The following is a 14442-nucleotide window of genomic DNA, read 5'->3' as shown; positions in this document are numbered from 1 at the left end:
TTGCAAGTCTCTTTTGCTCCAACTTGATTGCAATCTATTTATCATGGTGGTATTAACGTGCAATGTTGTTAAAAGAACAAAGGAAAGCAATCCTGCGTTTTGCAATGGTATTCTTTTGTTCTAATATTTTTGTGAGAATGTCACATGAAACATATACACAAATCTTTTTATTGCTTTTGCTGTACAAATTGTCATGTTTCAACCCAGTCATAATACTGGAAATTTTGGATATCATGACATTTCACTGTGAAGAGCAAAATCATGTACAATTTTTATATCTGTGAAAGTATATTTGTTAATTTTTGTCTCTCAAATTACATTAACCTATCACTATCTCCTGAAATGATGAGATCTGATGGCATTAAGATGATAAATTACCATAGAATCACTATAGAGCAGAAGGAGGCCATTCAGTCCATCTTATCTGCACTGACTCTCAGTAAGAGCATCTTACCCATACTCACCTTATCCCTGTAACCCCAAGCTTTTACCATGGCTGATCCACCTAACTTGTAAATCTTTGGACTTTGGGAGTAAACCGAAGCACCCGGAGGAAACCCATGCAAACATGGGGAAATTGTGCAAATTCCACACAGTCATCCAAGGCCAAAATCGAGCCCAGATCCCTGGCACTGAGAGGCAGCAGTGCTAACCATTGTGCCACTGTGCTCCATCAGAATTGATGTTTTCATTCGGTAATAATTTTCCTAAAAACTGATAAAAGTTGTAACCGATTTTCTGATTTTTGACTTGGTCATTGCGACATATGAAGCAGTCAGTTCTTGAGTTTTGTTCTTGGCTAACATTGAGTTAACTAATTTCAGGGTAACAGTGGGTATTGTCAGAATCCCTAGGCAACAGGTGAAGAAAGGTAGCTCTGTTTGGTGTCAAGTAATCAGTGGTGATGTGCCTTTCTGGGACAGCTGTGAAAAGTTGTCGCTTGAGTAAAGTACCAGAAGAATTGTACCTTGCATGAACCATCACTATCTTCAGAAGAACAAGGATAAAAATGTAAAACCAGATGACCATCTTCTATCATTTTTTTCAATTTTCATTTTATATAGCTTGATTCCACAAATAAATGATAAATGAAATTGCATTTATAGGTGACAATAATATACAGGTACATTGTCAGTTGTAATGTGATAATGTTCTTAAATGCACTTGCCAAAAAAATTAATGCACGGTTTGCAAGCATTTTATGTAATGCAGGCTATTTTCTTTTCTCTCCAATAATTTTATTGAGTTGAGCAAGAGTTGCATTTTTTCTTGGGTTTGATAAATACAGAATACATTTTAGATTAAGAAGTGCTTGCTGATAATTGTTTTATATGGTCAAACACCTTTGTATTAGTAAAAAAGCCTGCAGTGCCGCTGAACAAACTTAATGTTAATTGCATCCAGTTCCTGCTGAGCAGCACCCAGCTTCCTGACCTGCTGTTCTACCTGTGCAGTTCACTTTTTTCCCAGCCCACCTGGTTGCTTGACTATGCTTAATCAATGTCACCCCCTTGGTTTTGCAGGTTTGCTTCCTTGCCTTCAATAGCTTTAGAGATTTTAAGTTAAAAATCAGTCCAAACTGGTCCAGACAAGTAGTCTAAAAGTTGTTAATCATATCAAATAGCCATTAGTTTTTATTCAGGAGTTTTACATCTTCTTGATTGTCTTTATGTTTTGATTTCTTCTGTTCCCCAATAACTGTGCACAACATTTCTGCTGCTTTATGGATTTGTAAAAAATACTTTGCGCCTCTCAATTTATGATTTATTTATTTACTGGCGATTACCAGTAAGATCTTACATTTCCTGATATTTTCTCAGTCTTTTTTGGTCTTGTAAATTTCCATTGCTTACCACTTTTCCTTGATCTCCCAATTTTAGAAAGGCAGAATTGGGGATACAATTGTTAGGGTTCCCGAGCATAAAGCCGGATTAGACCCTAACAATTTAATTTTTAGCGTTATTGTGAAGATAAGGAGTTTCACTTTAGGTGTGATTAGATCAAAATAAGCTTTATTTAACAATACATTTTAACCATAATGAATGAATTAGTTTAACTTTTATCAATTGGAACACTTAAACATGACAAGATACAATTCTTAACTGCTAATCTATCTCTATTAGTTCCAATTTAAGCAATATTCCTCTAATAGGCTTAGATTCCTCTTCAAAATCAGTTAGCAACACACAGGCTTATGTGCTTGGGCTGCCACGCCTCAAGGCTCTAGAACACCTTGAGAAAGAGAGAGACGTACTTTTCTTGGGCCCCAAACAACAACCTACAGAGGGAGAGAAAGACTTCTTGCTTCTTTCAAAACCAAGCAGAAACTGTTTTAAAATCAAAGAGAACTATTTTTCCCTGTGAGCTTAGCTCTGCCGTTTAGCATATGACCCTGCTAATCAAACCCTATTATGAAATCCAGTGGAAAAAACAAATATACACAAATACATTCACTCAGATTCAAACAAACACATCGCATACTAAAATCAGTCATTAGCCTGCATTCTCAGCATGTGAGCTGCCTGTTTTGCTGACAAAGTAGCACCGTGTAAAACAGAGCTGAATTTTAAACATACTCTTTGCAAGAAACATGATATACATCCATTTCTTAAAGGCACAGTATTATCACACAATGGACTAGAACATTGGTCTTTCACAGTGGAATCACAGAACAATTTTACAGTCTTGCTCAACCAGTCAGTTGAATATTTGTATTTGTTCCATGTGGCAGTGATTGAAAAGAAAGACCTGTTCCCCATCTTTTTATTTTGCACACATCGCGTCAAATTCCAGAATGCCAAATTCTGAATGATCATAACTTATCCTGCAGGAGAAAAGGGACACTGGTTGTTTTGGCAAGTTGACTCTCGCCAAAATGTTGTCGTGAAGAAAACAATGGGGAATTATAGTTCTCCTTGCTTCTGGGTAATTCGGAGAAGTTATGAGGGTTGAACATATTTCTTATGTTTGCAGAGAAGGAGTCCATTCATTTAAATGTAAGTTGCTTCTAGCCAGCACGAATGTTATGAGCTTAGTTGATTATCTTAAATTGGTTATTTGTTTAGGTATTTGCACAGGCAGGATTGTTGGGCAAGTATTGCCTAATTGTGGAATCGTAACTAACAGTGGACATTTTTTGTGTTTTGCAAGCATGGGCTGGTTGAATACAACTTGTATACTGATTATTACTAACAGTTGGAGGACAATGTTGTTTGATTCAATCAACCAATTGGGCAGCACCTGCACAATCATGAATGTGCTAATACCAACACTAACAAAAAGTTTAAGTTTTTGAATTCATAACATGGCTCATTTACATTTGCTAGAAGTGACCTTCATTCATAAGCAGGGACCAGTTCTCTGTAAAAATAAGAAATATTTTAAGCCGTTTGCCATTTTTAAATTATGAATATTGAATTATTCTGAAGCATGGAAAGCTTATAGTTGCTTCTTGCTTTCCCCATAGCAACAAAGTGCCGACTGGAGTTGACTTGCCAACAGATCAACATCTTTTTCTCTCATAATGCAAATCGCTGTGCTTGTTTGAAATTTGCCATTCTTGCATTTGTGCAGATGGCTGCAAGATGAAAAGCTTCTGCACCATGTCTCCCTTTTCAGCAATATTAAATTCTTGTACTACCAAGTGACTGTCTAAATAGTAAAAAAGATTAAAAAAAAATTTAGATCTCCAGTGCTGGCATCCCTTGCCTTGAAGAACATATAGCTTAGCTCAAGTTAAGCAGTAATTAGAGGTATATTTCAAAGAAAATTATTTTTATTATACAGCTGAGGAACATTTGAGAGCGTATCATCAAGGCTAAAATGGTCTGATAGGAAATGGGTTAATCCAGCCCCAGATAAAAATGTTTTTCCAGGGCCTTGAATGTTGCCATAATAACGACATCTATTGATGATAAATGGTATTTTAATGATTCGACACTCTAGGTGGCCTATAATATCTAGAATCTTGATTTACAATGTTGCCTTTATTTCTTTCTACATTAATCAGCAGATGTGATCTTGTAGCATGGTGAAGTTGCTGATTTGATTGAAGAACAGTCAGTACATACAAAGAGGAGAATGTCATTTGGCCCCTTAAGCCTGCTCTGCCATTTAATAGATCATGGCTGATCTTCCACCTCAATGTCATCTTCCTGCATCATGCCTGTATCTTTGGCAGCGAAGGTATCCAGAAATGAAACTCTGCTTTGAACATTCTCAATAACTTGAGCCTTTACAACCCTCTGAGGTAGAATTGCAGAAACTCCTAATTTCTCCTAAATGGCCTACCTCTTATTCTGAGACTGTATTGTGGTTCTAGATCCTTCCTCCATCCACCCTGTTGATCCATGTTTGAACTTTTGTAAGCTTTAATGAGATCACATTTCATTTTTCCAAAATCTAGAGAATATAGACTGAGTCTCGATCTTTCCTCATTGGACAATCTTGCCGTCCTGATATTAGTTCCATCCTCTCTATGGCTGGTACATCCTTGCAATAGTAAGGAGCCATCAATCTGCATACAATACTGCAGGTATGGTCTCAAGGTTCTATATAAGTGCAGCGAGACTTTCTTATTCCTTTGTTCAAACCCCCTTGTAACAAAGGTGACATACTATTTGGCTTTGTGAGTGGGAAATCATGTCTCTCAAATTTGATTGAGTTTTTTGAAGGGGTAACCAAGAAGGTAGATGAGGACAGTGCAGTTGATGTTGTTTACATGGACTTTAGCAAGGCCTTTGACAAGGTACTGCATGATAGGCTGTTGCATAAGGTTACATCTCACGGGATCCAGGGTGAGGAATCTAAATGGATACAAAATTGGCTTGATAACAGAAGCCAGAGGGTTGTTTTTAAAACTGGAGGCCTATGACTGGAGGTGTACCTCGGATCAGTGCTGAGTCCACTTTTGTTTGTTATTTATATTCATGATTTGGGTGAGAATATAGGAGGCATGGTTAGTAAGTTTGCAGATGACACCAAGATTGGTGGCATAATGGACAGTGAAGAAGGTTACCTAGGATTGCAACGGGACCTTGATCAGTTGGGCCAGTGGGCTGATGAAGGCAGATGGAGTTTAATTTAGATAAATGTGAGGTGATGTATTTTGGTAGATTGAACTAGCGCAGAACTTACTCAGTTAATGGTAGGTCATTGGGGACAGTTACAGAGCAAAGAGATCCAGGGATACATGTTCATAGCTTTTTGAAAGTGGAGTCACAGGTGGACAGAGTGGTGAAGAAGGCATTCAGCATGCATGGTTTCATTGGTCAGAACATTGAATACAAGAGTTGGGACTTGTTGAAGTTGTACAAGACATTGGTAAGGCCACACTTGGAATACTGTGTGTAATTCTGGTCACCCTATTGTAGAAAGGATATTATTAAACTAGAAGGGATGCAGAAAAGATTTACTAGGATGCTACCGGGACTTGATGGATTGAGTTATAAGGAGAGGCTGGATAGACTGGGACTTTTTTCTCTAAAGTGTAAGAGGCTGAGGGGTGATCTGAAAGAGGTCTATAAAATAATGAGGGGCAAAAATCAGCTAACTAGTCAATTTCTTTTCCCAAATGTAGGGAAGTCTGAAACTAGAATGCATAGGTTTAAGATGAGAGGGGAGAGATACAAAGTGGCCAAAGGGGCAATTTTTTTCACACATGGGGTGGTGAATGTCTGGAACAAGCTGCCAGAGGTGGTAGTAGAGACGGGTACAATTTTGTCTTTTAAAAAGCATTTGTACAGTAACATAGGTAAGATGGATAAAGGGGGATATGAGCAAATGTGGGCAATTGGGACTAGCTTAGGGGTTTTAAAAAAAAGGGCAGCTTGGACAAGTTGGCTGAAGGGCCTGTATCCATGCTGTAAACCTCTTTGACTATGATTATTTGCTTCCCTGATTGCTCATTGCACTTGCATGTTTGCTTCCAGAGTTTTATGAATAAGAATACCTGGGTCCCTTCAAAAATCAACATTTCCCAACCCCGCCCCATTTCTTTATTCCTCCTAAAGTGGAATAAACTTCACATTTTACGAAGTTACATTCCATCTGCTATGTCGCTTTATCTGTCTACATCTACTGACGCCTCTTTGCATCCTTTTCAGAACTCCCATTTCTGCCAAGTTATGACTTATCAGTCAACTTGGAATTGTTAATTTGGTTCCCACATCCAAATCATTGATATAGATTGTGAAGAGTTGGGGCCCAAGCGCTGACCCTTGTGGTACCCCACTGCAAACCTGAGAATGAAGTGTTTGCCTATACTGTGTTTGCTGTCCATTAACCAATCCTCAGTCCATGTCAGTATGATGCCCCCAGTCACATGAATGCAAATTTTGCTTGTTAACCTGTGTTGGACCTTATCGAAAGACTTGTGAAAATCCAAATACACCACATCCACTGGTTCTCCTTTATCTATCCTAGTAAGATACGATCCTCAAAAACCTACCTATATGATTTCCCTTTTACAAATTTACGTTGGTTGTACCTATTCTTGTTACTTTCTAAATGCTCGCTTATCATATCTTTCTGCATCGATTCTAGCATTTTCCCTACTATTAATGCAAGGATAACAGGTCTGTAGTTACCTGTTTTCAATCTCCCTCCTTTCTTAAATTGTGTGGTTTTATTTGCTACATTCCAATCTGCAGGCACCATTCCAGAATCTAGAATTTTGAAAGATGATCACCAATGCATCCATTATCTCTACAGACACCTCTGACAACACACACTGGGATGTAGATCATTCGGTCCAGGGGCTTTGTCAACTTCCAGTCCCATTTATTTCTCCAGCACTTCATATTTTTCGCTAATCTCTTTCACGTCCTCAATTTCCTTGGCTCTCTAACATTTCAGAGATTTTGTTTGTATCTTCCTCATTAAGACAAGACACAGTTTTTTTGTTTAGTTTCTGTGTCATTTTCTTAGTACACATTATAAATTCTCCTTTTTCTGCTTCATCTATTCCAAATGTGTCTTTGCGAACCGTTTCTTTTTCATATACCTATAGAAGTTTTTACAGTCTGTTTTTGTTCTTTGCTAGTTTACATTCATACTGTTTTCTTTTCCTTTATCAATTTATTGACCCTCCTTTGCTAAATTTTGAACTATTCCTTTTATTACCTTTTTTGGCAACTTTATCTATCTTTTCCTTTGATCTAAAAGAATCCTTAAGTTGTTAACCATGGCTGGATCGTTTTTCCTGCTGGATTTTTGTGCCTTAATGGCATGTAAATTTGTAAACCATGTACTAAGTCTTTAAATGCTAACTGTTGTCTATCTATTGTCATGCCTTTTAACGTAGTTCCCCATTCTACCTCAGCCAATGAACCTCTCATACCTTTGTATTTTTCTTTCTTTGAAGACCCCAGTTTTAGATTGAATTACATACTTTTGAATTTCATGTAAAATTCCAGCACATTATGGTCACTCTTCCCTCAAGGTTCCTTTATAATGAGAATAGTAGTTGGCCTTTTCTCATTGAGCAACACTAAGGCTAAAATCGTCTATTTTCAAGTTGGTTCATCAACATACTGGTCTAGAAAACCATCTTTTCTACATCCAGGAATTTATCCTCCTCGGCACTAGTTCAAAGCTGAAGTGGACAGATTTTTCATAAAGGAATCAAGGATTAAGCTGGGCAAGTGGAGTTGCGGATTATGATATCAGATTATTCATGATCTCTTTGACTGACAAAGCAGACTCAATGGGCTGAATGGCTGACTTCTGCTCATATGTGTTATGGTCCATGACATGAGAATTGACCTAAGTGGTTTGAATTTGAACAAAAGCATGGCAGTTAATTGTTCTCTTGTGCATTGTCCGTACCATTGCTTCTACCAATCAGAGTCCACTTGTCAACCAATCAACATTCTTTTCTCATGCAGTCAAAATTGTTGCTTTGTTTACTATCAATATTCTTGCAACTGTCCTGATGAGTGCAAGACAAAAAGCTTTGATAGCATGTCGTTTCTTTTCAGGAACACTTAAGCTCTATTCCATCAAACAATATTATTTACTTTCGTTTCTGCTGTTATTTTTCTCCATACTGCAAAAAAGTGAGAAGGTTTGCACTTATATGGCACCTTGTGCAATCTCAGGATGTCCCAGGTGCTTTATGGTTAAGAAAGTACTTTTTAAGCTTAGTTATTGATGTGATGTAGAAAATATATCAGCAAATTATGCAAGAACAAGACCCAACAAACTGCAGCGTGCAGACCAGATAACCAGTTTTAGTGATGTTAGTTGAAGGACAAACACTGTGTTGGCAATGATGCAGAAGGAAGCCTGCTGTCAACTATCCTCCACCACCTTTTCTCAGTTGAGTTGCTACAAAGCAGCTTACCATAGTGATATGAGGCTGACTATCAGTCAGTTGACATTTCATTTTGTTTTCTCTGTCCTTGTGAGAAAGCATCCAGCCACCACATGGCTGACATGCAGCATTGGAATTTCAGAAGGAGATCATGTTCTGTTGTCTGTTGATGTTTCATATTGGAATTCCAGTCATTTGTACCACCCTCTCATTCTCTTCAAATAGATTATAATACCATAGTAATTTTGGCAGGTGGTTGTTGACAGTTTGTTGCCAAAAGAAACAAAATAAGTTATAAAGGAAATTTAATGTGGCATCTGGCAACATTATAATTTTTCACTGCAGCCTACCCAATTCCATGTTTGCAAGCTCTTATGACTGGATAGAAGAATTGCACATACCATTCACTTAAAAGTTTAAATTGCTCACCAAATTGCTATTCCCCACTAGTAACCAGGATAAAAGAGACTTTAATCAAACTTCTTTTAATAAACACAATGTTTTTTTATTATAAAAGTTTTTTTTAACAAGTTGCAAGAACTGGTTAACACACGTTGGTACTCTGGAAATGTAGCCATCTGTATACTCTTAAGAATTCCCCCAGCATGTGCATGCGCAAAGATGCACAAACAGATAGGGCCTCTCTGTAAAGATGGACTTTCGAGGATGGACATTACAAAATAAATAATTAGGTTTGTAAAGTCTTAGCAGTGGCGATCTGAAGTTCCTTCACAAGGAGATGTGTGCGACTTTGGTGTAGAGGAGAATTTAGGGCTGGATCAATTCTTCTTCTCTCAGCTTTGCAGTTCCAAATGCAAACATGTTACACTCATGAGTTTCTTCGGTAGGTTGAGATCAACTCACAGCATTTCAGGCAAGTCAGGACAAGAGTGAGAGACTGGTAGAGTAGCCTTCCTTTCTCAGCTTATTCCCCATGATTGACTTCAAAACCAGCACGTTCAAACTTCAGTGTTAGCTCTGCCGTGATTTCCAGTAAGTCATGAAGCTTTGCCTTTCAGTTTTTTCCCCATTAATTAAACTGATTACAGTTCAGAACAAACCAACGGATCTTTCTCAAGTACCACGTAGATCACGTGATTTCTTGGATGAAGGCAGGCTTGCTCCCAGTCCAAGATGAACTTATGACTTTTTAAAAAAAATCCAAGTCACCATCCAAATGTCTAGATGATGTCTTTCGACATTTACTTTTGAAATATATGGGGCGGACTTCTCCCGTCCTGCCCGTCACAGGAATCGTAGCAGCTGTGGGGCAGTCCACACAAAGGTCCATTGACCTCGGGTGGCCCTCTCTGGTTTTGGGGCGAGCATAGCTGGAGAATCCCACCCATGATTTTCCCAGCAAAGCAGCAGCTTTGACATTTCAGAGTTGACCTTGACTAGTAATTCTAATTGTTTAGTGTGTTATGGAATACCTGAAAGATGGCAATATTATCTAATCCTGGCTATTCCCATATGTTTCAACTGTGCCTGAGTTCATAGCACACTCGCCTCTGAATCAAATGGTTGTGGATTCAATATCCATTCCAAAACTTATTGCAGTTCTGAGGTTGTGCAGCACTATTGGAGATGCCATCTTTCAGGTGATTGGCAAAAAATTGTATGCCACTGCTTTGAAGAACAGGACAGTTATCCCTGTGTCCTGGCCAATATTTATCTTTTAATCAACATCACAGAAACAGATTACCCCGTCATTATCACATTGCTCCTTGTGGAAGCTTGTTGTGTTGCAAATTAGCTGCTTGTTTCCTACATTACAACAGTGTCCATGTTATTGATTGGCTGTAAATTCTTCTGGTCTTGAAAGGTGTTATATAAATGCAAGCCTCCTTCTTTTTAGTTGCAAGGACAATGAAGAAAGCGGATACAAAGAAGTTGAAAAGTTTAGCTCAATTTAGTTGAAAGGCAAATCTCCCAAGTCATTCACATTTTATTTGAGAACGTAATGAGGAAGAAAAGCATTTTTTAAGTCTGGTCATCTGCTTTTGTGCTGCAGGCCCGTGATGGGATGAAAGGCATTTTGGATTCTTATGACAATGAGTTGGTCACCAATTATTCACCACAGCTGAACCGAAGGGTACGTGAAGCGGAGGATATGGCTAAGGAACTACATGCTCATATTTCTGAACTGGAGGTAAGCAACTTCTGACCATTTCCAAAAAATTGTCCAGTTTGTGACAATGGATGAAATTCCAGATGTTTGAAATTTGCTTAACATCAGCTTTTTTGCAAAAAAGTTTCACGAATATACACCTGCATTAAAATTAAATGGCGATCATATTAGGATTTGAATAGTTCAAGTAAACACAAACAAGGCTATCAAAGCAGAGATCTGTAAAGTTTGTGCAGAATGTACACTATATTATCTTTATAACATCATTAGCCATTAATAAATCCTATAAGGAATTCAGGAGAAACTTATTTACTTGACTGCAGTGACAACAAGGAACAGATATTCATTCTCATAGAATACCTATAGTGAAGAAGAGGCCTTAGGCCGATCGCGCCTGCATCGACTCTCTGACAGAGTATCTTGCCCTCTCCCCTGACCTATCTCCATAACCTCACATATTTCCCGTGCCTAAGCCATCTAACCTACATATCTTGGGGCACGAAGGGACAATTTAGCACGGCCAACCACCTAACCTACATATCTTTGGACGTGGAGCAGTTGAACTGAGTGAGTTGATGCATCAAAGGGAAAGTTAATAAAATACTTGAAGGAAAGAAAAGAAAGGTATATTGATAGAGTAAGATGAAATAAGATGGTAGGAAACTCGTGTTGTATCAATCCTGGTACAGACATTTGGGCTGAATGGCCTGTTTCTATGCTGTAAAATTCTATGTAATTATCTCAATGCAGTTGTTTTTACATGTGATATAAAGGAAAAAAGATGCACAGTAGTTTTCTCTCTAGGTTTGTCAAATGTTTTTGAAGGCAATACTGTGCTAAAAGATTGCACCATTGATTTAATAGCAATTCATTTTGATTGCTAAACTCATTTGTTTTGAACATTGAGTTTCTAATAGGTTTCAAGAGATATAACATTGCACAGAGGGCAATCAACCATCAGAATAGGTTGCCAGATAGACGAGTTGCGACCGTATCTTGCCATGGGAATACAGTAGGGTTATTCCGCAAAAGTGAGATCCAGTGGGCTGTATGGCTTTGTCCAAATCAATCTTGCATTTTGATACAGTCCTGCAAAACTGCATTGCATCATTTGTTTTTACTGCTTGGACTGGGAGCTTGGTGCCAGGGTTTGTCACCTTCTTGACAGCATTAGTTTGCAAGTTTTCAAGTTGGAAAACTCAATTTAACAGGAGGAGCACATGAAAGTCGCTGTCTCCTCTGCTCACTGGACATCTGTGCTCTCTGGAAGACTAGTTTAGAAAATGGAGACTTCAACCAAACGTTGCCAAGACTGTTGTTTCAGTTCGAAAGCAAGGGATGAGTGTCATGTCCAGTTCTGTGGGCAATCACTCACCCATGACTCAGTGCCCGAATACCATGGCATTGTTCTTGATTGCCACCAGCAACACCTCCAGAACACCGGAGCCAAGACCAAGACGAGAATGAATCTCACACAGAAATTAGCAGGTACCGTGTAAGACATGTAGATGATCTGGAGGAGGGAACCGAGTGTATGGTGTCGAAATTTGCTGATGACACCAAGATTGGTGGAACGGCAAATTGCGCGGAGGGTGTGGAAAGTCTGCAGAAGGATCTGGATAGGCTGGGTGAATGGGCCAGGAACTGGCAAATGGAATTTAATGTTGGCAAGTGCGAGGTGGTCCACTTTGGTAGGAATAATGGTAGGAAGGACTATTACTTACGTGGCGAAAAACTGCAGCAGGCGACGGTGCAGAGGGACCTCGGGGTCCTTGTGCATGAGTCGCAAAAACCCAGCCTACAGGTGCAGCAGGTGGTGAGGAAGGCTAATGGGATGCTGGCCTTCATAGCGAGGGGGATTGAATATAAAAGTAGGGAGGTCTTGCTGCGGCTGCATAGGGCGTTGGTGAGGCCGCAGCTGGAGTAGTGTGTGCAGTTTTGGTCACCGTACTTACGCAAGGATATTTTGGCCTTAGAGGGAGTGCAGAGGAGGTTTACTAGGCTGATACCGGAGTTGAGGGGGTTGAGCTATGAGGAGAGGCTGAATAAACTAGGCATGTACTCGTTAGAGTTTAGAAGAATGAGGGGAGATCTCATTGAGACATATAAGATGATGAATGGGATGGATAGGATAGAGGTGGAGAGACTCTTCCCGCTCAGAAAGGACAGTAGGACTAGGGGGCACAGCCTCAAGAGAAAGGGGGGGCGGTTTAGAACGGAGTTGAGGAGGAACTTCTTCACTCAAAGGGTGGTGAATCTCTGGAATTCTCTGCCCGTTGAAGTGGTGGAGGCTGCCTCGCTAAATATTTTTAAGACGCGGGTTGATGGGTTTTGATAGGCAAGGGGATTAAGGGTTATGGGGAGAGGGCGGGAATGTGGAACTGAGCCACGACAGATCAGCCATGATCTTACTGAATGGCGGGGCAGGCTAGATGGCCTACTCCTGCTCTTATTTCTTATGTTCTTATGTTCTTAAGACAGCTGAGTCAATTCACAACACATTGCTTTACATGCTGTGGTCTACCCAACAGTAGAGTATTGCTCCATAAACCTGGCTCATGAGCCACCAAACACATGTGGTAGATATCCACCATTTGGAGATCATGATGACTATCTCTGGAATGTCATAATTTGATTGGCTTCCTGTGCTAGCACATGTTCAAGCTGTTGATGTTCACAGGCAAAACATACTCCTCAAAGAACAGCACCAGCTGATTGCTTACAAAACACTCCCATTATCATAGCACTTGAAAAAGTCCAGGCACTCCACTGAAATTCCGCAACCCCAACTGGAACACATTTCAGTAGAAACCTAAGAAAGCCCTCCCCCACCAACACACCCACACATACACACTCCACCCCCATCACTCCTCTTGATGGCACACCACTTGGTTGACTGCAAACATCACCAATTGTAACCTAGTAACTGACCCAAGTGGTGGAGTTCCAGGTTTCAACTTTTTCTCAGCAATTTTGGGGAACATTAAGCTGCTTGTTGACAACCCAGTGAAGATGTGGCCATTTGTTCGACAATTGAGATGTGAGGGGCAGCTCAAATTGTGACTGTGGTCTGCAAAGTCAGAGCATTGCTCACACAACAAGCTTGTGCCCTGAGAGATCCATTCATGTAGGATCAGCTGAAGCAGTTGAAGGGATTATTAACCTTGATCCCAATTGTAACCGCCTTCCCAATCATACCAAAAGAAAAAAGTATGGGCAACGTGCCTGTTCAAATCCCATGATTAAATAATAAAAGAAATCTCAGATTGCAATGGTACAAATAGGCACTTAATACTACCTTGGCAATGAGGGATGCTCTGTAAACCCTTTACTTGCCAATCACGTGCACATCTCAAGAATGAATTTAAAAATATCTTGCCTTTAGATGATGGGAGTCCGAAGGTGAATTGACCGTGCTAAATTGCCTCTTAGTGTCCTAGGTTATGTAGGTTAGGGGGATTTGTGTGGTAAATATGCGTTTTTACACGAATTGGCTCAGGGTGGGATGCTATGTTGGAAAGTTGGTCCAGACTTGATGGGATGAATGCCCTGTTTCTCCACTGCAGGGATTCTATGATTCAGTGGATGGGCTGAATGCTTTCACATTTTCTTCTGTGAGAATGTGTATCATTTATTCTTTCCCACATATTTTTTATCCACAAAACTCACTGTGCTACTTGTCACTTGAGACCAAGAGATCAAGTTTCTTGCATCCATACTGTCAAAATGATTATCAGCTTGTCACTTGAAAGTATCCAACAGTGGACTGATGAGTTTTATCTACTTATCCTTCTGCTCACTTAGAGGTTCCTCACTACAGCAGGGCTGGATTGATAGCTGGAAAAACTGGGGAGAAGAAACTGAATCATGCCTGGAAGTAGTTATCCCAATATTCTATGCCATCTTGTCTTTGCATTCTTGTATTATGCTGATTCACCAAGGTTCTGATGAAAGGCCATTGACCAGAAACATCAACCTACTTTCCTTTCTCCACAGA

The 14442-nt window shown here is 39.7% G+C and overlaps 1 protein-coding gene across 5 annotated transcripts in view; it reads left to right on the top strand.

The window, feature by feature from the left end:
- Positions 1 to 14442, top strand: part of mad1l1 (mitotic arrest deficient 1 like 1) — a 924959-nt gene that overhangs the window by 276854 nt on the left and 633663 nt on the right. For all 5 annotated transcript variants that reach the window (XM_080206477.1, XM_080206479.1, XM_080206475.1 and 2 more), the window contains one exon: positions 10329 to 10466. In XM_080206477.1, coding sequence (XP_080062603.1) covers positions 10329 to 10466 — 138 coding nt within the window. The remainder of the gene's footprint in view (positions 1 to 10328; positions 10467 to 14442) is intronic.

This window comes from Carcharhinus amblyrhynchos, chromosome 18, assembly GCF_965287045.1.
Source record: "Carcharhinus amblyrhynchos chromosome 18, sCarAmb.v2.hapA, whole genome shotgun sequence".
Lineage (NCBI taxonomy): Eukaryota > Metazoa > Chordata > Chondrichthyes > Carcharhiniformes > Carcharhinidae > Carcharhinus > Carcharhinus amblyrhynchos.
This window is presented reverse-complemented; position numbering and strand designations above follow the sequence as displayed.